The sequence below is a fragment of the Natator depressus genome, chromosome 11 (genome assembly GCF_965152275.1).
Source record: "Natator depressus isolate rNatDep1 chromosome 11, rNatDep2.hap1, whole genome shotgun sequence".
Classification (NCBI taxonomy): domain Eukaryota; kingdom Metazoa; phylum Chordata; order Testudines; family Cheloniidae; genus Natator; species Natator depressus.
Window position 1 is genome coordinate 18489442 of NC_134244.1, and position 25794 is coordinate 18515235.

At 40.8% G+C, this 25794-nt stretch overlaps 2 protein-coding genes across 5 annotated transcripts in view; one reads left to right on the forward strand and one right to left on the reverse strand.

Moving 5' to 3' along the window:
• The window catches only part of RAB3GAP1 (RAB3 GTPase activating protein catalytic subunit 1), a 49689-nt gene extending 46874 nt beyond the window's left edge, over nucleotides 1-2815 (forward strand). For 2 of the 3 annotated variants that reach the window (XM_074967267.1, XM_074967268.1), the window contains one exon: nucleotides 320-2815. In XM_074967267.1, the coding sequence (XP_074823368.1) occupies nucleotides 320-562 (243 nt within the window). In that variant the 3' untranslated portion in view covers nucleotides 563-2815. The remainder of the gene's footprint in view (nucleotides 1-319) is intronic. The other variant, XM_074967270.1, reaches the window with a different exon arrangement.
• The window catches only part of ZRANB3 (zinc finger RANBP2-type containing 3), a 184146-nt gene that overhangs the window by 41836 nt on the left and 116516 nt on the right, over nucleotides 1-25794 (reverse strand). The window contains exons 20-22 of one of the 2 annotated variants that reach the window (XR_012641407.1): nucleotides 24538-24669; nucleotides 21928-22116; nucleotides 17283-18894 (exon numbers count right to left, since the gene is read on the reverse strand). Coding sequence is in view for 1 of the 2 variants with exons in the window: in XM_074967266.1 (XP_074823367.1) it covers nucleotides 18800-18894; nucleotides 24538-24669 (227 nt within the window). In the remaining variant the exon portion in view is untranslated. Of the gene's footprint in view, nucleotides 1-17282; nucleotides 18895-21927; nucleotides 22117-24537; nucleotides 24670-25794 lie in introns of those variants that run through there. The other variant, XM_074967266.1, reaches the window with a different exon arrangement.

Genomic DNA, 25794 nt, shown 5'->3' on the forward strand with positions numbered 1-25794 from the left:
GCCCCTCTCAGACATGCCTGGATAATAAGGGAAGTATTGTGAGCCCTAACTGAAGAATTAAGCATTTTTCCTATTCATATTTCTTGTCTCCCATGGTGTCAAAAGTTAAAGTGAAAGATGGACTAGCTTTACCAGCTACATGTATAAGGTTCTTACATCTGAGTGTGTGCAGTGCTATTCCTTGGTGTCTTACTATGTGCCTGCATGTAGCCTTTTGGCGTGTAAATTACCACATTTTGTTTTTTCTCTTTCGAAATAATTTTTGATATTGGTGTTAAGAATAACCTGCCCTTAAGTGAAGCTTCTGGTTCTGTTTAAGGTTGCCACAATGACTTCACTTGATGACGAACTGAAGAGGTCAGGCTCATCAGATGAACGGAGACTGAATTTAGGAGCAGTTGCAGATTTCCCACCGCCTGCAGGCCGGGAGCTCATTTTACGCATAACTGTACCTCGACCTGCACCTTACTCTAAACCACTGCCTCAGCGTATGTACAGTGTAATCACAAAAGAGGATTTTCGACTTGCTGGTGCCTTTTCAGCTGATACAACATTCTTCTGATGTCACTAGCTTTTAGTTATTCTTGTATGTCTTCACAAGTGGAACACTATTTCTCTCTCTCTCTCTCCACGGAAATAAACACTATGGACCATGCCAATCTGTGGACAAGGAGAGGGAGGGGTAATTAGTGATCAAGAATAACTTTTTTCCTTAAGGAGTCGAACCAGCATCTCCAAGCAATGCCTGCATCAACCCTTATTTCTGATATTTGGGACAGCTCTACAAGTTACTAGACACTTCAACTGTCTAAAAATCTCCCCTCTGTCCAAAGAGTTGTATATTTTTGCATTAGCTAGTTTAACAATGGATACTTCACTGGGCTTCGTACAAATACTTCATGTTGAAATTACAGTGCAGTACATGCTGCTTTTCAGTTTCTAATCTAGTCCTACTAAAGTTGTGTTAGGCAGTCTATTTGAAGTGTAAACATTAAATAGTTGTATTTATTATCATATATAAAAAATATAATAAATTTTTCACTGAATTCCAATGGCTGATTTTAAAATGCTATTAGTTTGAGCAGAATGTATCTAGAGAAAATTCAATCTTGTGCTAAACTCTTAACATGAAGTATTTGCCTAAAAAAGCCCTGGATTACATGAATTGGGTATCTTTTTTTTCTCTCTGAACTGCTGAAATGGATATTTTTGGCTATAACAGGGTATTAAGCCTAAAAATCAACCAGCCTTTAAATTGATCATTTACAATTTTCGAGCTTTTATGTCCTCCTGTCTTGGAAGGAAGCATGTTTCCAACTGCAGTATAGACAGACACTCATTAGCTCTCCTTCAGCTAGTGTGCTAAAAATAGCAGTGGGGCCATGGTGCCTCAGGCTAGCTGCCAGAATACAATCAGTCCTGACTCTGGGCACATATTTGGGCGGCTAACCCGAGGCATTGTGGCCACACTGCTTTTTTAAGTGCACTAGGTCAAACAGAGCCAATGTGTCTGTCTACTCACGCTAGGAAGCATACTCACAGCTACAGTAAAGAAATACCTTAAATGTGAGACAGCTGGGCCAAAACTATATGTAAATCATGATTACTTAAGCAACTTATTGATGCTTATAGATAGCCTACAGCGTGCATCTGTGTTCCTGTTGATCTGGTAATAAAAGTATTATGAAAGAAATATGAATCACATGCTGTAAACTGCTTGTCAAATACCATGCAAACAGTATGATTTTAATGTGTGTGTTGATGATTTAAAATAATCCTTATTACAACAACTTGTGTTGGTCTGAATCAGCAAAGGATCATAACTGCATTGTAAATGTCAAAATGGCTGTGAAACACAGTTTTGTTGCTTGCACTTATTTGTCTTTGGACACAATACAATAAATCTTAAAATATAATTGGCTATTGAAATTGTTCACTTTACTTGTTCAGTTAAAGTGGTAGTACCTCAGGCAATACATGTGGTAGGTATTAATGTACAAGTTGATTCTGGAACACAATCACTTGCAGTAACAGCTTAAAATTTTGACCAATAGGGAAGATGCCCATCTTTTCTCTTCATGACAATGTGTGAACATTCAGAGGTTTGGGATCTTGACTACTTTTGAAAATTGCACCTCAAGTAGCAAAAGTGCCTAAGGCCCAGATCCTCAAAGGTATTTAGGTGCCTAACTCCCATTCATTTTGTTGTACATAAATACCGTTTGAGCATCTGTACCTAAGCACACTTTAACCTTTTACTCTGTACCTATTAGAACATTTTATGGCATGGAAAATTAGATCATGAGATTCCTTTTTTGTGAGTATTATTGTAAAACTTAGTGTGTTGTATTAGGAAGAGGTATCCCACTGGGCTCAGACCGTATCACAGTAGAAGTGGGGTCTAATAGAACCGTATGTGAGTAGACCAAATAAGCAACCACATTCCAAGGAATGATGGTCAGAAACCCTTATGAATTATTCCAGACCAGGTTCGTATTTGAGAGGGTAACTAGCTAAACTCCATATTTAGAGGCGAGGAAAGTCTTTCACAGGCCAGTTTTGTGATATAACTTTAACTGATTTTCCATTCCCCTCCCATTTTCCAGGTGCAAGGACCTACTAAGTTAAGAAATCTTGGTGTGAACTTTTGTACTGTACCTTTCCCATATTTTAAACCAATTCACATTGCCATGGTACCTGCAAAGTATAGCTAACTTCCTTTTAGGGGGAAAAAAAAAGGCAAAACCCCTCCGTGTGTGTTTGTATAGTAGTCTCTGGTATCATGTCCTTTTTAAATTTTATTCCTAACATAGATATCACTGCATTCTGTTCTCCTGAAGGATTTTGTATAAAGCTAGTGTTGAGCAATTACCCTTTTTTTTTTTTTTTTTTTGTTCAGTGGCAGTTCTGAAAAAGGGGGCAAGGAATTTCTTTGACCCAAAATGAATTTAAAAAAAAATTGTAAAAAAATTTTGATGAATTTCAGGTTGAACAGATTGATCCAGAATGGAGGAGTGGTGACATCCTTTAACTTTTAGCCTAGTGGTTACAGCACTTAGCTGGGCTACATTTTCTCCTCTGCCTGCTATGTAGAAGGTATTTGAACCTCCTACATGACTAGAGAATGCCCTAGCTATTCCACGGTTGTTAAATGTTTAGAGCAGGGACTAGAACAGAGGTGGGCAAACTATGGCCTGCGGGATCGTCCTGCCCGGCCCCATAGCTCCTGGTCTGGGAGGCTAGCCCCTGGTCCCTCCCCCACAGCCTCAGCGTGCTGCGCTCCTGGCCCAGGAGAGGGCTGCACTGTGTGGGCAGGGGGGCTCACCTGCAGCCTCAGGAGGAGCATTGGGCGGCTGCGCAGCTGGCTTCTGTCTGGCTACGCGGCTGCCCCTGCTCCTCCTGAGTCCGCCCATGTTCGCAGGGCTGTATTCTGAAAGAGGCTTTAGAGGGGGGGCTTGTTAGGGGGTGTAGATAGGGAGCTGGAGGGGGTGGTCAGGGGAGTTCGGATGGGTTGGGAGTTCTGAGGGGCACAGTCAGGGGGTGGGAAGTGGGAGGGGATGGATAGGGTTAGGGGAGGCAAGGCCTTCCCTCTCCAGCCCTCCATACAGTTTTGGAACCCCAATGTGGCCCTCAGGCCAAAAAGTTTGCCCACCTCTGGACTAGAACATGGGTCTCCCACCTCCAGAGTGAGTGCCCTAATTCAGTGGCTCTCAATGTCTCCAGGCTACTGTACCCCTTTCAGGAGTCTGATTTGTCTTGTGTACCTCAGGTTTCAACCCATTTAAACTACTTGCTTACAAAATCAGACATAAAAGATAAAAATACCACAGCACGCTATTACTGAAAAATTGCTTCCTTTTTCATTTTTACCATATAATTATAAAACAAATGAATTGGAATATAAATATTGTACTTACATTTCAGTGTATAGTATATAGAACAGTATAAACAAGTCATTGTCTATATGAGATTTTAGTTTGTATTGAATGTTAGTGCTTTTTATGTTTCCTGTTATAAAACTAAGCAAATATCTAAATGAGTTGATGTATCCTCTATGTCCCTGCCTTAATCAACAGACTAGAGTCATTCTCATGCATTCCCTGGCCCACTGCCTATCCACTGTGATATGTAGTGGCAATTCATAGTCATTCATAATTTATACATGGTGGAACAGCTTCAAAAGAAGAGATTGAGATCCACACCAGAATTTCCCCAGAGGCCTGCAGTGAAGGCACTATTTTGGGGGGAGGGGGAGAGACCTCAGTGTGACAGGTTCCCCCTAGGGTGCCACCTGGAACTGGGGTACCACTAAGCCCCTGACTCACCAGCCTGGGCTCCTTCTCTCACTGCACAGCTGTGACAAGCTGCACTTTCACCAGCATTCATACAGGTAGGGACACACCCCGCTGTAGTTACATGCAGGCTCTCTAACCACCAGCTTCCCAACCTGGGACCCCAGTACTGTCCTGCCCTGGTCAAATCTGGCCAGTATACGGGTTTAATACCTGGTCTGCCTCTCCATCAATGGGAAAAGAACAATGCACACTTGTTGTAACCAAGCAGAGATTTTCCCCAAGCACTTCAGTGAAAGATCACTGGTTTAGATTAAAACATAAAATAAGTTTAACTAGAGAAGGATGGATTTTAAGTGATAGCAAACAGACCAAAGCAGATTACTTAGTAAATAAACTGAGTTTAAGATATGGTGATAAACAGGCTGGTAGATTCTTAAGGCTGCCTTGGCTCTGCAGGTTGGGTTTTCTAGATTTTCATCTACAGGTTCGAAATCCCTCTACCCTGGGACCATCACTTGTCACAGTTCAGTCCTTGTTCCTTAGGTGTTTCTAGATGTGTTGTAGGGAGAGTGAGGTCCCCTCATGATGTATTCCCCCCACCCCCCGATATTTTCTTCCCACTTGCTAGAAAGCTCTTTTGCTGTGACCTGGATCAAACAGTTCCCATTGTGTAGTGCTATCTCTGAGAGGTTTCTGTTGTACACATTCCCTGGGGTAATCGTTATGCTTGTGTGCATTTCCTCAATAAGCCATTAACATTGTTTTTACAATTGTACCTGTGAGGCAGCTTGTGGGTGTTTTCAACTTCACAACATGTTTCAGTAACACATACATAGCCAAACTTCACATACGACAATAGCACATGCAATCCAACGAGATATTAATGTCTAGCAGCTCAAGCCTTTTAGAATGATACCTCACACCGCATACTTTGTACAAAACATATCCTAATTACATGACAGTGGTGAACATTGGGGTGCCATAGTGTCACACCAATTTCACTTCCTTCCCCACATCAAGCAGAGGGGTGAAAATCTGGCTTTTTGCTTTAGAACACCTCATTTCCTGTCTCCAGTAGCCTGATTTCATTTTAGTAGCTTTTTGGTGCACGTTTCCACCTGCAGGAGCATCTGCACTCCTGACCAGCTCTTTGAAATAGTCCAATACCAGCTATTAAGCCTAAACCTGTAGGACTTATTCCCTATCGGACACATCCCCTCTTTCGTCCTCCATACTCACCCTCATTCCCTGAAATGGTGGCCTCATTTTACCTCACTTTAAATATAGTGTGAGTATATTGCAGAGAATTCTCATTTGGATGTCTACACAGCAAAGAAAAACCCACGGCTGGCCCATGCTGTTTAGTTGCTGTGTAGACTTCTGGGCTTGGGCTGGAACCAAAGATTGTACTGAAGTAAATCTTTAACATACGCTAGTTCAGTATCCTTACTTGGCATAGCCTCTTCTGCATTAATGTTCTGTTTATCTTTTTACAGGCACCTTCTGCATATCATGTTTTAATCTACTCTAGCAGCTCCCACCACTACCATGCTTTCTGAATTAGATTAATCTTCTTACAGCATAGAAGCAAAAGCTTTTTGTAAAAAATCAGATTGCAATATACAGTATGTGCATTACTTTTCTTGTGATAATTTGCCAAGTCCATGCAATTTTTGTAAGCTGCATAAATGAGTGCTACATGATTTTTTTGAAATGTGCCTTAGCCAGTCACGCATGATCATCTTACCCTAAATTGGCAAAACTTTTGTCGCTCAGGGGCGTGGAAAAAAAAATCCCCCTGAGCGACAGAAATATCTTGTCGGCAGGCGAGCATCTCCCCCCATAGCTACCGCCACTTGAGCTGGTTGTATTACGTTGATGGGAGAGCTCTCTCCCATCGGTATAACGTGGCGACACGAGCGCTGTTACAGCTGCGCTGCTGTAAGCTTGCAAGTGTAGACATGGCCGTAGTTTGTACTGACTTCTCTAGTGCTTTTTAGGTAGCCTGTTGTAAACCTAGACAAATATCTGGATGAGTTGATGTACCCCCAGAAGTACAGGTACCCCTGGTTGAGAACCACTGCACCAGAGGCAGGGATGAGCCTGCATAAGTGACATTGTTTAATGCTGCAACTAAGAGGCAAGCAATATGAAATGCTAATAAGCTGGAAAAGCACTTACTCAGGATTTATTTTTCTATCTTGACATCAGCAGTAGTTCTCTATCCATACTCTTGAGTAGGCTGAAAGGTCTGTGGAGAGAGTTTTAGACTATAGAGGAGTATTCCATCTTATCAAAGACCTGCCACTAAGATAGAGCAGAGGTCCCTGCGTCGGCTTCACTCAGTCACAGCTCCATGGCTGCTTTCCTTTTTTATCATTTGAATCACTCTTCCTACTAGAGGAGTGGCGAAAGCACAGAGAAAGCAATTTGGTCAAGCGCAGTATTTGTTTCCAGTGATATAAGGTTTCAATCTGTGAAGAGTCCCATCTTTGTTTTGACTGCATGAGAAGTGGTACAGCTGGGGTGACTTAGTTCTTTGGTTATCACATGGAATGTGTCTTGGTTCAAGGGGTGTTCTGAATTGCCTATAGCAGCTTTTGTGTTCACTCTCCCCTTTATGCAGATCAGAATGCTTAAGGTTAGGTAAGCTTCTGCTCAGGAGAGCATCTATACCACTTCAGTGTATAGACCTGAGCTCCCTTTGTGATTTGTGTATGCCAAAGTCATTGTACTAGAATGTGGTCTTTGGTCATCCTGGTAACGTAGGACAGCCAACCTGATTGTTCATTTCAAGGAGGCTGATACGTAGGACTCTTTCAACTTGACCACATACCCTTTGCATTATGGTGTTTCAGGGGCACTTTCCTTCCTGATAGGCTGGCATCTATGGTTAGGATTTTGCAGTCCATACTGTAAATGGAGCATTCTACAATTATGGGTGGTTTCCTGGTTTCCACCAGCAGATCACTGTTGATGGTATCCTCACTTATGTCTACAAAAGAATTTCTTGCTGCAAAAGGATTCCAAATCTTTGAGAATCCTTGGAGCTCACTTATATACAGTCTCTCTGCATGAGGACCAGAAGACCTACAAGCCATAACTAAAAATGCAGGTAAGTTTTGCTCAGGTCCACTGGCATAGGAGGGTCCCTGGGGTTGACTGCAGAGTTTCCATCCTGAATTTCATTATCTTGGTTCATTCTGTTTTTTTTTATCTTATGGATGAAGAAGATGGGGGTAGAGCCCCGAGCACCATTTTTTCTTGAGGGATAGATAGATGTGAGATCGGTTTCAGAGTAGTTTGAAGTTGGAGAGGGAATGGAAAAGGGATGTGAACGAACCTGTAGCAATATTCCTGAGATCCTGACGAGTCAGGGCTCCAAGAATGGGATATCCTATCCCTATTTCTGGACAGAAGCAGGTCTGCTTGGACTGGAAGGAAGGATTGGGCCCATTCATTGATCTGGACTTTCCTTTGGTGTATCAAGGTCCTAGCTCCTGGAATAAGGGGAGTCCTTCTCTGGTACTTTTTTGTTTGAAGTAGAAATGAAAGAAGTTCCTACCCTTATATAAGGGCTTCTTGAAGTTTGCTGGGTCAAATGCTTCAGTTTAACCACTTTATTTGGGTACAACCTTATGAAGCCTTCGTTCAAACAGGATTTCATCCTAGAATTTTGAGGCACAGAGAATTTACTATGCATAATAAGGCACTTCTTGCCATTCTGTCGCTCTGTTTGGTTGCCTCCTCCATACTTGCAGAGGGAAGTACAAGGGGAGAGAAAGGAACTTGGCAGGTGATCCTCTTTGGTGAATGATCCCCAAAAAGTCGTCATCTAGGTTGGGGGAGGGGGTCAAAGAATATTACTCACTGCTATTGCCCCCATATTTGGCTTTAAAAAGCTAGAGAGATAGCACATCATTTCAGCACTGCTGCTTTGTTTGCTAGTAGTTGAAAGCTCAATTAAGCTGCAGTGAAGACAAAATTCCAGCATTTGATAAACAAGGCAGTTTCTACACCAGCCAAACGTTTATCTTCTGTGCCACGCTTTCTGAATTAGATTAATCTTATTACACAGAAGCAACAGCTTTTGTAACACGCAAATTTCAATAGTGTATTAACCAATTCTTTTTTCTCTACTGGTAATTTACAGAGGCTATGTAGTTCTTGTCTATGCTGTGTAACATGACAGCAACTTAGCACACCACTATCACCAAACTTTTATGTGTGAACAATAAAAGAAAACAAGTCTCTTAAACTTCAAACTGAAATATTTTTATTGTATTTTAACGATGAATATCCCTGTGTCCTTTCTAAGCATCTCTGGCTGTAACACAAGACAGCCTCTTGCAAAGGCTCCTCCATACCGGAACCTAATTTTCAGTCAGGTACTTGATGTTATTGATGGTCTCTCCCTCTCTCTGATGGCAGTATCTTCCTTCTTTGGCATTTTAAACTTCACTTGGGTCTGGGCTGGAGTTTGATTTTTGCTATAACTAGTTCTGTTTGACATAGAGTAGTCATTTTCCCTGGATCAGAGTGCTGTTTTTCTCTCCATGTATCCGTCTTCCATTACTTTACTGCTTCAGATTTTTTCCTCCATATTGTTTATTGGCTATGCTAAGCAGTTTTTGTTATACTCTCAGGTATTTGCAGGAAGAGAGGTGCAGCCCAAATGTCTCACACAGGGACAGGTCATGATCCAGATGTTTTTTCTCTCAATTGGATACTGTGACTGGTTTTATGGCAAAGTATAAGTTTACCTGTGCACAAATGAACTTAGTGTGGCAAACCAATTTCAAAAAGAAATGCCACACTATTATATTATTCTCTGCTGACTGACTACCGTTTCTAAGATGGGTGGCTCAGTGCTGGGACTTGTCCCTGCTTCACCCTCTTCTCTCATTCCACAGTATATGCCCTGCTGTTACTGAGAAAAGGACGAAATATATCATTTCATAAGGCTCATGAATAGCTTCCACAGTGGCGATTTACTCAGCTTTTGCTCCTTGTGCTACACAATCAGACCCATCTCTTCTCCCTCTCATCTTCCTCCTAACCATGGAAGCTGTGCATGTGCAGTAATCTTCCACCCATGTGAAAGAACCTTAGACAGCAGCCAATCTGAAACAGGAACCACTTCTGCCTGATGTCACGCTGCCGTAATACAAGTCTCTGAGGAGGCTGAACACATTTCTGAGGGCTTCAAGTATGGTGAGGACATTCATAAAACCATCAGGAACATGTTGCAATGATGCATTGTGACTATGACACCATGTGCTTCTAGCAGAGGGGGGGTGTGTGTGTGATTTCCAAACAGCTGAATGAAGAGAGAGGTTTTTAACCTATACCACAGACTATATGACTACATGCCCAAGTACTTCTCCCTTTCTCACCAAACTACAGCCCCATCTCCCTCAAATAAAATGGAATTCTTCACAGTTGGTCTAGCAGACTGACAACCTTATTTTTCCCCTTCCCTACCTCCTCTACTACTTTCTGCGCAGGGAAAGGAAGGAGTAGTTCTGTTGTTTTAGTAACAGCAAAGCAGCAGAGGTAAGAAAGGCAGACTGGCTTTCTCAGAGCACAATTTGAAACACTTTGTTATTCCAAAATTCAATAAAATGTCAAGTGAGATTCAACTGAGGAGGTGTTTTATGGCTTCCATATCCATTATGTGTTAGAACTAGGCTTTAAATTATTCTGAGTTTTCAGATACTGTGGCCAGCTTCACTTTAATATGAGAAACTGGTGGCCTTGTTTTCCTATGACTCATTGCCCTCCCTTGTTGGGCTATGATACTAGGCAGAGAGGCTGATTTTCTCTTTGAGTAAATACCAGAATTACTACACTGAAACCAGTTTGCCCCACCTTTATTTAATAAAAAATCCTGTAACATGATACTATTGTATACCCTCCCCAAGACTGATTGCTACCCATAAGCCTGACAAGCTAAACCTTTACAGATTAGAGAACATTCAGTTAATTTTTGATAAGTATAGTATTAAAGTCGATATTAAAAAGAAGTGCAAGCAGCTGAACAGCTAGGTAGGATTTAATTCTATAGCTTTAAGTCTCACAATATTGCCTGTGGCTCACAGACTGGATATTAAATAACTGAATTCTGAGATAGGGAACAAAACCCCTGCTTTTGTGTCTACCTCAGTTATTTGTCCCCTCTTGCTAGCAGTTTCTGGTGGTCTAAAATTTAATCTGTTACAGCTTGTGCTATGGGTCTGAAAGGAGACTAAGAATTTTGGCTTTCAGTAAGTCCCCTTCTCCTAGATAAAATAAAGGTCTAGCCAGGAGCTGTTCACTTTCACTGGTTTTGTTGTCCAGGAATGAATGGGGAGACTGTCACAACAGCACAAACCCTAAGCCGTTTATAGATAATAACCTGGCAGTTAGGTTTGTAATATATTCAAGCTTCCCTAGGGCTAGTTTTACCCAGCTTTGGGAACAGTCTCATCCATGGTTTTACACTTTAGTGCGCACATATGGAAGCCTTTCCACTCCCCTCCCTTTACTTCCTCACCATTCATGAACTTCACTCTATATCCAACCAACAATGGCCAGATTTTAGACAGAGGCACTACATGACTGTCTCTTGGCAGGGGCACATAAAACCACCTTCACAATGCTCCTAGCAGTTCATAGTGGGCCAGAGTTCAGCTGCCCATGTGTGACACTTCCCAGGGTACAGCCTAAAGTGCTGTATTTCCTCAGCTCAGCAGTCTGCGGTGCCTTTTACACTGCTTTATTATGAACAGCCACTACTCCTGGTCCTACTCATACACAGCCACTAGTATGTAAAATCACTCCCAGCTGAATACATGAATGCTCTCCCAACCACTCATGAATTACATACAGAGTAGCACCTACAAATTCTTAGTCCCAGTCTTGTTCCCCAGAAATGTGCATCTCGCACTGCTCCATATTCTCCTGGCCAGTGCAAGATCATTGATAGTCCAGCATTCCAATATTGGGAAATGATTAGGAATAAGCCCTACTTAACTCATGATATTGTGGAAATTGTGGATCCTGCAACATTAGGCTTCCACTGCAGTTTGGACAAGGGCAGACCCGCTGTGCACAGGGCTGACAATAGGAGCCCGGCCATCCCTGAGCTGAGAAAAGGAACCCTTGCTCTCAGGCCCAGGCAGCCAACAGCAGAAAATCACAGAAAAGTAATAATGGACCTTATTAACACAAATAATAAGGTCCATTGTTACTTTTTCACTATTTTCCATGGCTTCTCTGCAACTCAATTTTGAACAATCTTTTTTGAACAATTTTGAACTCTGCAATTTTTGAACAATCATCCCGTGATTCAAGTAGTACCTTAATTATACACCAGGTTTGTATTCTCAAGTAGAGGTTCCCCAACACTTAATCCAAACAAGTCTCTTCCCCTAAGATGCAACAATTCATAGGCTAGATTTCCTTTTCAGCCAGGCACCTCTCTCCCAATTCAATGTTCTTCACGTATTCGTTGATGCCGTGAGCAGAGAGATTGGACGAGGAGAGAAAAGGGTTGTGTGAAAGTCATGGTCTCTCATTTTTGTACCTTCCTCTCTTTGAGGATTACCACCCCTCACCGGGGTGTGGATGAACAGTCCCTGGTGTACATGAGATTTGAATGGTCTCTGGGATGAAATGTAAATTTCTTGTTTACACCTTTCCCCCCTATTGGTGAATGGACCGTTAAGCAGGTAATGACCCCATAGCACCTTGCTGGCATGCTAATATGTCTATCTCTGAGAAACTGGTTTGTGGGCATTACCCAGAACTAGAACATATTTCAGTAACAATCATATAGAAAAATCTCATAATTTTACATGGCAGTGTTGTTACACACATTTCAACAGGATAATAATATTCAGCAGATTATGAGTTTTCAAATGATACCTCAAAAGGCATGCTTTGTACAAAATGTATCATAAACAGATAAAAGTGATGAACAGCGTGTCACAACATGTCACTGCTCTACTTCATCACCAGACTGACCCAGCCCAAAGGCTCATTTTAAACAGTAGATTTTCTAACTCAACATTGCATTTAGCATACAACCTCTCCTTCCCCACCTCATCCCTTATTTAAAATAGTTTAGCAGCCTCAGAAAATTGTTCCTATAACTAAGATGCGCAGTTATCTGTTATTCACAATTCAATGTATTTTTCAAAATTAGTACAGAGAACAAAAAACGCACCAGCATGAATTTGCTGGCAGAGTCATCAATTATAATTATTTGCTACGTACCAACAATGTTGATTTCAGAAGAAGAAATAGCCAGAGATAGTAACTATAAAATGACTTATGTCTTCAGCAACCTCAACCTGCCACTAGGAAAGAGGATGTGTTTCCCCTCGAGTTGCTGACAGTAGCACTAAATCTTCACAAGAAGATTTTCTTTTATCACTTGCTGCCTCCCCAACAGTTAAAAACAAACAATACCTTGCATTTCTTGTTATAGAACTGCCTAAGCCACACATGGGTGATTCAAAATAGGTTCCACTAATTGTCTTATGCTCTGGCTTGTTTAGGAAAAATGGTTGAATTTAGGTCTGGTTTAGCTAGTAACCAACCTAAATGCAACCACTTTTCCTAGTTTGGCAATCATTTTAGTGTCTGCACCTGATTATTGAATGCAGCTCTATTTAATGAGCTGGCATACAAGTAGGCCACAAACGCACTCATACCTTGTAAACACTTCCCAGGGATACGAAAACGATATCCAGGGTCTCTGCAATGCACCAAATGAAGTCCTGCAACACCTTGAAGTCACCCACTCAGACAGATGTAGAAGGGTTCACTGCTTCATCAGGGGAGGATGGAGAGATTGCATTAGAGACTAGTATTTTTTACCCTTTGCAGGTGATGCCCTTCCTCAGTTTCCTCTTCTTGCTTCTACAGTATTTGAGTCTACACTACTTGGCCTAATCTGTGTCTCTTGTGCGGAGATCCAGCTCTGGAGACAGTAGGTGATGCAGACCTTTTAGAACAGGGATGGGCAAACTTTTTGGCCCAAGGGCCACATCGGGGTGCAAAACTGTATGGAGCTCACAGGGCCTGGCAGCAGCCCCGACCCTGAATTCATGCCACGTGGGATGAGCTGGCAGCTCTGCCCCTGCCCCTGCCGCGCTGGATGGCAGGGCAGCCTGGCCACACCCCTCCACACTGGGCAGCTGGGAACCCGGGGGATGGCCTTTAGCACACAGCTGAGCTGGGCCGCAGCTGTGTGCTAACTGGGCTGCATGCAGCCTGTGGGTGGAGAACTGCTGACTTAGAGAAAGATCCAAACATAGAGCATTGCTCTGAAGTATGTCCCTCTCCTAGACAGAGTAGGCAGTGGAAGTGCCTGTCATTAACAGATGGACAGGGCTTGAATTCTGGAGATTTAGCTTCTGCCATAGTGCTATTGCCCCTTTACAAAGAGGAAGGGGATCGGGTCTAGCCTAAATGAAAATATCTAAGCAAAACTTTTTTTCAGCTTTTTATTAGCTAACGGGCAATAACTAAGGCTAAGATTTAGTCATGGGTATTTTTAGTAAAAGTAATGGACAGATCACAGGGCAATAAGCAAAAATTCACAGCCCTGTGACCTGTCCATGACTTGTATTATAAAGCCCTGACTAAATCTAGGGTGTTCTGGGGGCGCCACTAGCTCTGGGAGGGTGTATGGGGGCCTCCGGGGCACCTGCTGGTGCTCGTGGGAGGGCTCTGGAGAGCCCGCTGGTGCTTGGGGGGTTGCTCCAGGACACCCGCTGGTGCTCTGGGACGCCCGCTGATACTTTGGAGGAGGGGGCTCCAGGGAGCCTGTTGTTGCTGAGGTGGGCGGCCCAGAACCGCCGCTGCCACTGCTGGATGGGGTGGGGGAAGGGCAGCCTGGGACGACCACTGTTGCTGGGGGTGTCAGTGGGGCTGGCCTCGGGGCCACCCGAGCTGCTCTGGCAGCCCTGGGGTCAGGTGCACCAGCAGGCTGCAGAAGTCACGGAGGTCCTGGAAAGTCACGGAATCCGTGACCTCTGTGACAGACTTGCAGCCTAAGCACTAGCTACTTAACTATAACAACTAACTACTAATTAGCTAATACTTGCCAGTGCGCGGAGAAGATGGACACTGCAGGAGCTCTTTTTTTGCTGCCATTGGTGGTAAGAAAGAATTGAGGGATGGTTGGGCCTGCTCGTCCCTTTATGCTCTGGGAAGGGGTGTGTGAGAGCACATGTAGGGCACAGGCGTGCCTGCAACTGACAAAGCTGGCCAAAAGAATCCAGTCTTATGGGGTACATGCCTGGAGTCCATGCTCATTGAGAGTGGAATCCATGCAAACAATCACTAGAAGAAGCATATTGTTACATCATTATCAAAATATAATGGACGAAGGGAATAAGAAGCAAGAGCAGCTGAACTTGCAAAAAATATATCCTGTTTTCATGCAAATATCTTAGTTCAGAGTTTCTCAAATGTGGCCACCAGCAGATTTTTTTGAGGTCATGACAGCCTCCAAAACGCCCCAACAATCGCTGAGATGTTAAGTATTAAAGTTACCTTATAAACCCCATAAATCATAATGTACACTCATTCCCTTCTAAATATTACGGTATGGTACAGTGCAGGCAGAGCTGAACTACATAGGTGTGGTTTTCTTTCAAGTCACAAAGCGTATTCATTGGCTAATCACTATGTTTACATCTCATGCCACTATAGCTCCGTAAGCAGCTATTGGCCAACGTCATCATGGGCAAGATCACTACATGGTGTTCGGGTAGGTTGACACTGTACATGGCAGAAAGTGAAAGAGTTAAAAATGCAAATAGATATCAGAAAAGTTTTTCAAAATATCAGTGCCAGAAAAGGACCCTGTATATGATACAGAGATGGTCTCAGAAGAGCCACATGCTGCTAAGAAAAGCAGAACATGGAAGGAAGAAAAACCAAACATTTCAGGACCAGTGTGAAACGCAGCTACTTGTGTTTCTGAAGCCATCTGATTCAATTTCCGAGCAAGTTGCAGTGTGCGCTTTTTGTAAGAAAGAAATTAATCAAATTAAAATTTATGCAATGCAATGTCATTATAGCACTCATGCAGGGAAAGTTGAACAGAATGACCATGGTGAGTTTCACAGGCGCAAGCTGTTAAATGATTAAAAAAACGAGCTCAAAAGACAACAGTGAGGGCTCAGAGATTTTTTTTAATGAAGTGGATTAGATAAGGGTGGCTACTTTTAAAGTTGCACTACTTTTAGGGAAAGCAAGAAAACCATTCAGCTACAGAGAACTCGAAGAAAAGTGTTCTGGCCGTACAACCGGAAAATACGCGTCAGAGATATAGTTCTGAGCAACAACATGTGACGGAGGAGCACAAGCGATCTGCTGAATTTTCTAGAAAAAGAAATAGCTAAAAAAAAGTCACAGTGAGCCCTTTCTACAACCTTTGCTCCTATGATAGCCTTGTCACAAGGAATCCCAAGGTAATTGTATGCGTTCGCATTTTTGACTGTGATTGCCATTGTTTGTCTGAAGGTGTTTTATGTCAGGTGAGCCTCAGTGATTGGCCAACTGGCAAACCCATTTTTGAATGTGTTCAGGCAAGAACGGAATAGTGCCGTGTTAGCTTTGACAGTCTGTGCGGCTTGACAGCTGATGGGGCAGCGGCTCTGCAAGGCGCACAAATAGGGGAGCTGAACTCAGAAACTTTTTGTTTCACGGTTTTGCCCACCAAGAACTACTTGCCAGCAAGGCCGCAATGAAAAGTATGGATGAGATTGAATCTGTAGTGAAAAGGTACATCAATGCCAGCGGTGTCAATAAGGGGAGATTTGCAACTCGGTGCAAAATGGGCTGAGACACACATAAGGTGCTTCTGAATTACAACCTGGTCTGCTGGCTTAGTTTTAATGACAGAGGCTGTTTGAGCTGCGGGAAGAGCTTGTTGAGGCTTTGAACACAATTTCACCAGAACTATCCCAAAAGCTACAAAATCCAGAAGTACATGATTTTTTTGCTATTTTTGAAAGAGTTTTTACCAAAGCTTGCTTCCTTGAACTGGAGTTTCAGAAACCTCACCTAATGATATTTGACAGAACGGAAGTAATTAATACATTCAGAATGACGATCACTGACATCATCCAGCACCTACAGGAGGAACAGGACTCTACAGTTTTTTATCAGCTTAGTCAGTTTCTCAGCTGTCAAGATGAGAATGTGCAGTGAAAGGTCAGCTTAGCTGTAACTGAATACCTGAGTATCCTCTTGGAGGCTCCTGAAAATTGTTTCAGGAAAACTTTTTCCATCAGTACACCTTTGTGACTGACCCACTCAGCAATTCTGGTTCACCTTTTTTGGCTGCAAACAAACTAACTGCCTAGCAAGACAGATCAACTTCCTTCGACATTCTCAAGTACCTCATGCTGCAAATGCGCAATGATGCAAGAATGCAAACATATTTCAGTCAGTCCAGTGTTACAGTTCTGGAGGTCTGGAGTAATGTATACCTGTTTGAGGACACCTACAAGCAGAGTTGCTTTTCTTTTCTTGTCCCAGTTTTCTACTATTGTGCTGTGTGAGAGGGCATTTGGTGAACTGCATTTTCTGAAAGAACACGTACTGAAACTGCTCACTGATGCTAACCTGGAAGCTTCCCTTCTAGTTTCACAGAAGACCTGAGATTCTTCAGACTTTCCATTCAAAGAGCTCCTGAACTTTTGCACATAGTCTGATCCAACCCAGAACTTTACTAAAGTACAATGTAAGAGGATTCTGTTTGTTGTCACTATCATCATTATTATTACTGAATTGGATTGATTTTTTTGTCTACACTTATGTAAGAGAGAAATTTTGGACATATTTGGAGATATGTTTTTAATTATTATTTGGACTTTTATTATGAAAAAGGATTTCTAAATTTAGTTCAGAATTGTACAGACATTGTTTCTCTTGTGTTTAGGTTCAGTAAAGAATATAGACAACTGTACATTATTTTTATTAATTAGTCTTCAAAAAATCCTACATAAATAAATTACAATGATTTGGACATGTGTATGTGCATATGCATTTGTTTTTTTCTACATTTAATTAAGAATTTTAGGAAAAATCATCAGAGCGGCCACCAGCAAGAGTTGGTAGCCACCAAAAAGTTAGTTGTGAGAACCCCTGAAGTTAATAAAAAACCCACAGAAATAATTTTTTTATATTCTAAAAGTAATTTTTAAAAAGTTTTGTGAGAGGCATCAAGGATACTTTACCAGCTAATTCTACTTGCTTAAAGAGAAAACAACTTAGAAGAGGTGATTAACCAGCATGTGAAATACCCCACTGCCATAGTGAGCTAACTTTGGATGTTACCCTTCCAAACTCAAGTAACAAGACTGTGATCACAGTGAGAGAAAGAGATACATGGCTGTCAGCATGAGCTATGCAAATGAGAATATGTTCTGGAGGTACTGAGAACGCAAATTTTATATTATCTAATACAAAACAAGCTCCTATAGGAAATACAGTGTTCTCTGTCACATGTGTGTTCAATTCAGTTTCAGGTTCAGTTGGATTCAGTCATATTTTGAAACATTAACCATCTAATGTACTATACAGCCCATGAAAAGAGCAGTCAGTACATTTGTTTTGAAAAATGAAATAGAAATGCAGTTAGCATAGGAAATAACCTTCAAGTAATTCTGATAATTAAACTGTTGCCACTTCTCTTTTATTCTATCTGAAATGTAGCCAAAATAATTGCTGAAAATAAACCCAATCCAAACTCAATTCCCGAACAATGACACACACAGTTATCAGTCTAGGTATTCATATGTCTGCTATCACTTTAGTATCAGAACATCTCCCAAGTACTGAAAAATAGAAATAGAAAAATAAAAAACTAAAAACCTTCCTCCCTTACTTCATTTAGGGTACATTTGTCTATTTCTGTATGTTAAAAACAATTTTAATGTTGGAACCAAAAATACCAAATAATTATTTAAGCAAAGACATCTTTACTGTAAGATGTTTGCCCCTAGTATGTCAGAACAATGCAAGGACAATAAAAATTCCAGTAAAGCCTCACCAGTTTCTGACAGGTGGAGTTACAAATAATTTAATTTGGAAACAGAAATACAGTAGAAAAAAATAGGTCCTATAACATATACTGAAACAACATTAAGTTTCTGACTTATGACAACAAAACCCAGGATATATAGTTTTAAAGCTACTGATCCATCTAGTGAAGAAACTGTCATGATACATGATGACAATATGATGTTGTGTTGTTCTGACACCCCAGAAATACTGAAACAATTATAAAATAGAATGGTCACTTCTTTCCCTAACCTTGGTTTTAACTGAGTAAGATTTATCAGAAGTTACTCTATTAAAAGAATTAGACTGTAAAGATTCAGAATTCTGCATCAATGCCCAACCAAAACCCATGCACATACATGATAGTTCTGAAATACTAAACTAAACACATTTGCATTTCACATCAGTAGTATGTGATGCTATATCCTACTCACATCTTTACAAAAAATTTTGTGATATCAGATCCATATTTTGAAGCTAAAGAATGTCTTTTCATCTGGCTTCTTTCCTTGGCTTGTTTAGCAGTTCTCTGAAAAGAAAGAAAGATGTGTCTGTGTATATTAAAAATTACTTAGCAACAGTTTTCTACATTTGAGTTTACCTTGATTGTTAAAGAATTGGGGTCTCATGTTAGATCAAACGTGTTGTACTACTTATCACATTATCTAAAATATAGATGCTTGTAACAGGGCGACAACTTCCAAGTTCTTGTTGAACTAAGTCTTCCAATTTGGCACACTCATTTCTTTATGAAGTACTGAGTACAGGAGAAAGATCAAATTTGAACACTGATTTTTCTATTAGATATTACAAGAAGAACATCAGTCTTACTTATTGGAGTAAAACTCTTCATGTGTTTTTTTAAAACTAGAATCTTGAAGTCTGATATACTTGTTAATTGATTGATTACAAAAAAAAACATATTTGGGCTTTGCTATTTCTACTATAAGTCACCAAAATGTCAGTCTATTTATAAAAGTGTTACATTAATTTCTTCTGCAAGGTGCTCATGTGGTAGAATGAGGCAACCAATTTGGAGAAATGATGATAATTTAAATTCACAAGTTCTATTTAAGGGATTTTAGACAGCTAACTGTTGAAGGTGACTATTGAAGTATGTTGCAGGCCCTGATGTTCATAACCCTGTCCACCAGAAGGGTGCATTGCTGTCAACTAGTACTTAATATTTAGAAGTCAGGTAGCACTGTACATTGATGCTGTGCAAATAAATGTTCTTATAGGGAGTTTTGTGAGGACTGATAACATGTATTATTTCTTTCCCAACATGGATAAACAGACATAGGACAAATGGCTAGCACCAAGTCACATGGCAAGTCAGTGGGAGAGCCAGGATTAGAACACCGTAATATATGGCTCCAAGGGGGATTAGAGAATCACTTTACATACATCTTATGTTTTTAAAGATGATCTATGCCTGTATCTTACTTTTTATTCATAGTTCACCTGCATTAGTGGAAGAGACTCATTTACCTTAAAAGGCAGCATCTTTTAAAGCTTTTTCTAAAATTACTACCATTTGATGGTTATTTACTTACCTGTGCAAAATAAGTTTGATAGTCCTAGTCCAATTCTTAGTATACAAGTGTCTACATTAAAAACACCACTGCAATTGGCAGTAACAAACATCCTTATTGTCTTTCTCAGCAGTGGTGCCAAAAATCAAACAGGTTGCTTTGAAGTTTACTAACATTACATTATTACATGATCCTTTCATCCCCACTGATACTCTCCTCCCTCCAGGTTAGGTAGAACTGAGACACGTTAACAACAGAGCATGCAGAAGCTTCCAATGGTGTTATTCATTCTGTACACAAACAATGAGAAATATCCTATCTGGTAATTTTCTGCTAGCAGCTTCTCTCCTCGTTCATAACAAATGGATAATGCCTTCCATTGGTGGACTTTGCAGGTAGTCCAGTGTTGTTGCTGGAGGCTCGAGGACTAAGCTCAACTCTTCAGTTCAAGCCACCAGCAGAGTTCTTCCAAAATTTTAGCCACACTTCAGCAACCGATTATTAGCACTAGGGCAACAACTTGCAGTGATATCAACTAACTTTAAGGTAATTATATGCTTAAGTCTCCTTTCAGAGAAAATTTTCAATTTGTTACAACTTGTATTGCAGTAATTTACCAGTCAGGGTGGGCTGAATGAGGAGAGAAGTTGTATCAGAAAGAAAATGATCAGGTAAGAAATTTCTCATTCTGTTGCAGAGCTTCTCTCCTCGTTCAAAATAACTGGGAATTAGTGAGCAGTGAATCACAGACTTACAGAGAGGAAGGATAAGCAGAATTATTATTATTACTGGAGAACAACAGGCAGAAATAGACATACCCCCCATTACAAGAACTTTGTAATTTAAGGAATTATTTCGGAACCAACCCACTAGCACTTTCCTACCAAAGGATGCCTCTGTAGAAGACTGGAAATTCTGTTGCAATCTTCTTAGGATGGGATTCACACACTTTCTTCCTATGATACCACAAAGGACCTTGTAGAGGAAGCCTTGATTCCCTCACTCCATGGTTTCCCAGATGCCTAGCATGCTAACTGGTGCAGGATTTTCACATCTTGCTTGCAGCATCTTTGAGGTTCTAAGGCCTTGGCATTTTGTATAGGATGAGATGAACAGGGAACAACTGGTGTGTGGACTTTATATGTTAGAGATTTTGAAATCTGTATGGTATCCTCACTCTTATGGCCTATGAGATCTTTTGGAAGGAAGTCCCCATCTGAAAAGGTGACTGTTTTTTTCACTCGGGGTTAACTTAAGGGGGAAGTTAAGTTTTAGGAACTTAAGGTAGAGAGCGGTTGATGAAGTTGTGTGGGACATTCAGACTTTCTGTGCCTCTGGTGTGGATACAGGCTGCCTAACAAACTCTCCTAATGCTTTAATGTGGAGCCAGCTCATGGAGAGGAAGAGGGACAGAAAGAAACCACTTCTCGCCTTTCAGATTCTTGGAAGACCAAGAGTCTGTGACTGAAAGCCAGACAGGCACAATTCCCATTACACTGCTGCCCGAGAAAGGGCTTCACAGAAATCACAGGCATCTCATCCCAGACATGCTGAATACATGTGTCTCATACAGTAATCATGATACAGAGCACTGTTAGATCCCCTGTATAAGTGGAGAGCCCAAGCAAACACACACTCATTGGTAGGAAGTCAAAGGAGAAATAATTTAAATCTGTATTTTTGTGTCACTTGCTCACTAATAATACAGATTAATTCCTCATGAATGAATATGTGCTTTTGTCCTTTTGGGACCTGGAGCCTCTGGAGTTTGCAAGACTTGGCCCCGAGCAGGCTGTGAGGGGTCCTGGTCTCCTTGGAAATCTTCATGTTCCTGATCCCGCCTTCCATGGTGGAGTTACAGCTTTGGGTAGGGAGTGTGGCCCGAGCATGCCAGTCTGACTCAAAGCCCCTTGTCCTGCCAGAGCAAGGGCTGATGGCTTATGGCAGTAGAGCAGAGCTTGCTTTCTCAAACATGTAACCCTGGCAAAGGAAAGGTCAGTGGCTTGCAGCAGCAGGGAACAACTCACCCTCTGAGGCTCCTGAAAAACTGCCTATAAACTCCTCAGACTTGGCTTGATGTTTGTAGGGCTTCTTTGCTGTCGTGGTGGTGGTGGGGAGGGCAAAGGAGCTCACTAGAGGTACCGTACCAGACAAACCCGACGGTTAGAGACTCAGTGGATTCCACAAGCTCAGGAGAATGAGCTGAAATGAAGTTGCTGTTCCATGCAAATGAATAAAAATTCAAGTTATAAAACAAAATGGTCAGGAGAAACTGAACTACCAGCTTGTTCCGCTGCTGGAGGAAGAAATTTTGGTGACCTGAGCTGAAGGGCAGGGCTTAATCTTGGAGCTTCCAGCAACAACAACACTGGACCACCTCTGAATTCAATAGATGTGAGGTATTACCCATTAGTGACAAATGAAGAGAGAAGCAGTGCAGCAGAAAGAATTTCAGCTTCAGTCTCCACTGGTAAAAACCTAGCAACAACTTTCACATGCACTGAATGTACCATGTATATGCTGCTGCTGTACATCCCAGCATTGCACAACCTTGGAGCATGTATGCTGCCTATAGTGGCACAGTCTGTTCCCAAACCCAAACTGGGAATTTTTGTAATGCTTTCTTTTTACTATTTATCTTATACTTAATACTGGGGAAAGTCTGTTACCCCTAAAGGAAGCCTGCATACTCCAACCTGTTCAAATGTGGTTGCAAGATCACTTGCAGAGTACCTGCTGGTGTGACACCTTGAGTATATATCAGCAACCTCTAGGAAGCTGCACTTCAAGAAGCTACTAAAGGAGTGAAAAAGACAACTTAAATTAACATGATAACTGTACTGAAATCCACCCATACCTCTTTATTGGGGGAAATCAGTGTCTAGCACTGAGGATATAGTATTTCAGGTGTAATATTTTTATTTTTGCAGATTATTGTTTGTAGTACCAGGAACCTAGTAATGGACCACGACCCCACTGTGCTAGTCATTGTACACACATATTTTACTTTCTAAAAAACAGGATAACCAAATTACTTATTTTGACTATTCATAGCACATAGGTCTTTAGCACATAGTATTTTTTGTCCAACTTTTACAATCTTAATACTATTATTTGCAAAGAAAACAAAAAAGAAAACTCCTAACCTTTGGATAAAAATTGGGGGTTTTATTGTGTTCCTGAAAACTTAAATTTACTACTCCCAACAGAGAGTGTGTCTAAGGCTACCACTATAAATCAAACTAAGTAAGGGTTACTAATTATGATTACTACTGTTGATTATTATTGTCTTTGACAGTTCATTTTACTTATATTTGTAAAAAACAATGAAACTTGTTTCATTCAGTCTATTTAGTGACCTGATCCTGTCATATTTTCCAATGTACTATGTTCACTGGTTGCAAGGTCAGCTGAGTTACAGGTTACACAGAAACAGGAAATGTGGGTTGATGCTTTAAGGGGAGGTGATGAGAGGGCCAGGAACATCTCTGTACATCTTACATAACATCATCTGACTTCAGTGGGGCTCTACACAGGCACAAGGATGCACCCACCCAGATACAACTGTAGGATAATGTCCTTAGATGGAAGGCCCACTGATAGCTTTTTATTTTAAATTAGTCAAAAAAGATAGGAAAAAATAAATTATAAGTGTACATAATTGAAATTAACTGCATTAACTGATATTTAAATCAGCTCTGCCTTATATACTTCCCATGTTTAAACTCTGCAAAACTGCAGAAAGTATGACTATAACTAGCTGCACGATAGAGATAAAAAATCTTTTATTTTAACGGTCATAAGTGTAAAATAATCAGGATGCTGTAAAATCCTAGTGCCTAAAATTACAAATATTACTTTCTAATCTATTTGTGCTGTTTGGCCCGGAACTCCTCCTCTGTTGGGAGCTAGCATGACTATAAATAGTAGCGTAGCCATGGTGGCACGGACCGTGGCAGTGGAGGCATAGCTTAGCCATGCCAAGTACAAACTCATTTGAAACTGGTGTCTCTGTACGTGGCATGGCTAAGCCATTGCAACTCCCTGTGCTACTGTGGTTACACTCCTATTTATACTTGCACCAGCTCAATGAGAGCTAGCGCAAGCACATATATGAGAGCAGGGGAATCACACTCCTCGCTTGTAGTGTAGACATAGCCTAAATTATCACTTACGCCTGAAGTATCCTATTAAGTCCTCCTCAAGAGGTAAAGAAAGAAGCAGCTTCTACTGTATCCATTATGGAGAACTTATATAAAGTAATGCTTTCAGTAGTTTTATATCAAGATGTTTCAACAAACAGGATTTGAACCCACTGCAGGTCATATCAGGGGATCAGGTGGGAATATATTATAGCATATATGTAGTGCTTATACACTTGAGCCGATATTTTGAACAGCAATTAGCAATTTTGGGAACACAACTGAGACATTTATAAAAAAAGGACTGGTTTTCAGCAAATGCTGAGCACCCAATCCTCAGAAAATCAGGCCCCTTTAAAGTGTATCAAGTTTGGTGACCAAGAAGTCGTCCAGTTATTTTTGAAAATTATGGCTGTAGAATTTTTCATTGACACTTCCATAAATTATCTATTTACTTAAACATACAAGGGATTATGAGTTCTGATTTATACTGACCTCCTTATGACAAACTGTACATAGAGTCTGAAGATTTTCCAGAGAGCACTGTCCTCCTCCGCTATAAACTGGTTTGATATGATCCACCTGCCAGAACTGGCCTTCTGCTGGGTTTGTTATAATTTCATTTAACTGCAGTAAACAAAGGACATAGCATCAGAAGTTTTAAACAGCCAACTCTGAACAGACGAAATTGTGTCATACATTCTTCAATCATGTTTATACAGGCAACCAGGAGTTATATTTTTAGAAAGCTTATTTTCACCAAATGCACAGTAGTTTGATACATTAGAGCAAGTGCTAAAATGCAGGACCCAAGAGGAATATCCTAATGCATCTGTGTTCATTTACAGAATTATAAAAAAGAAAACTGAGAAAAGATGCAGAACAGAAATTAAGATTTTTGTTTCTGAATGACACAAGCAATATGTCCTTAATGTCTATTATTTTATTAATGGCAGGTGTCAGTACTAAAAACAAATGTCAGAGTAAGAAAAAGTGATGCACCTTCAATCTTGTCACTTACAAAATAAAAAAGTCAAAATACCATCATAAACTTGGCAATTCACAAATAAGCAGATATTGACTGTGACTGTTTAATGTTTCTACTATATTTAGATGTAAAGTTTCAGTTTTGTTGACGGGTCTTCTAGTGAAGAGCACAGTGAAACATTATAACCCCAAGAAAGCTTTCAAAAAGGCTAAGGACTATTGTAATTTAAACATAACGTGGAGGTGAACAGTAAACAACATAGTAGTGTTTGTATAAAGGATGTAAAGAAAAGAGACTCCTTGGTCTTTGTGGTTTGAACTCACTTATTTTACTCTTTATATCTTAAAATGCTGATGGCTAATGCCAAATGTTACTATTTGTTTCTAAGTTTTTCATAAGTTTGAATGGGCACTGGTAGGGTTCACCACATATAAACTTTGATCTCTGAAGTGGTGTTTATTCAGTAGGTGCCAAATGGCACTATTCCCTCCGAATCAATGCAGAAGCAATGACCCATCATGAAAATGGAGGAAGAGTGTTATTATAAGTGTATTTTGAGGAGATGCAGAAATGACATTCCATTGTCATTAAGACTTTAATGAACATTTTGAAATAATAGGAGGCATCTGAACTAGTATCTTGGCCAATGTCCAGTAGGGTTCAACTATACCTAATCTTTTGTTGCTTTAATTGGATGTGGCATTCTTCACTTCCTGTCATAAACTAACTGTGCGTTGCTGGTGTTGCCATGTTGTAAGCTAAAA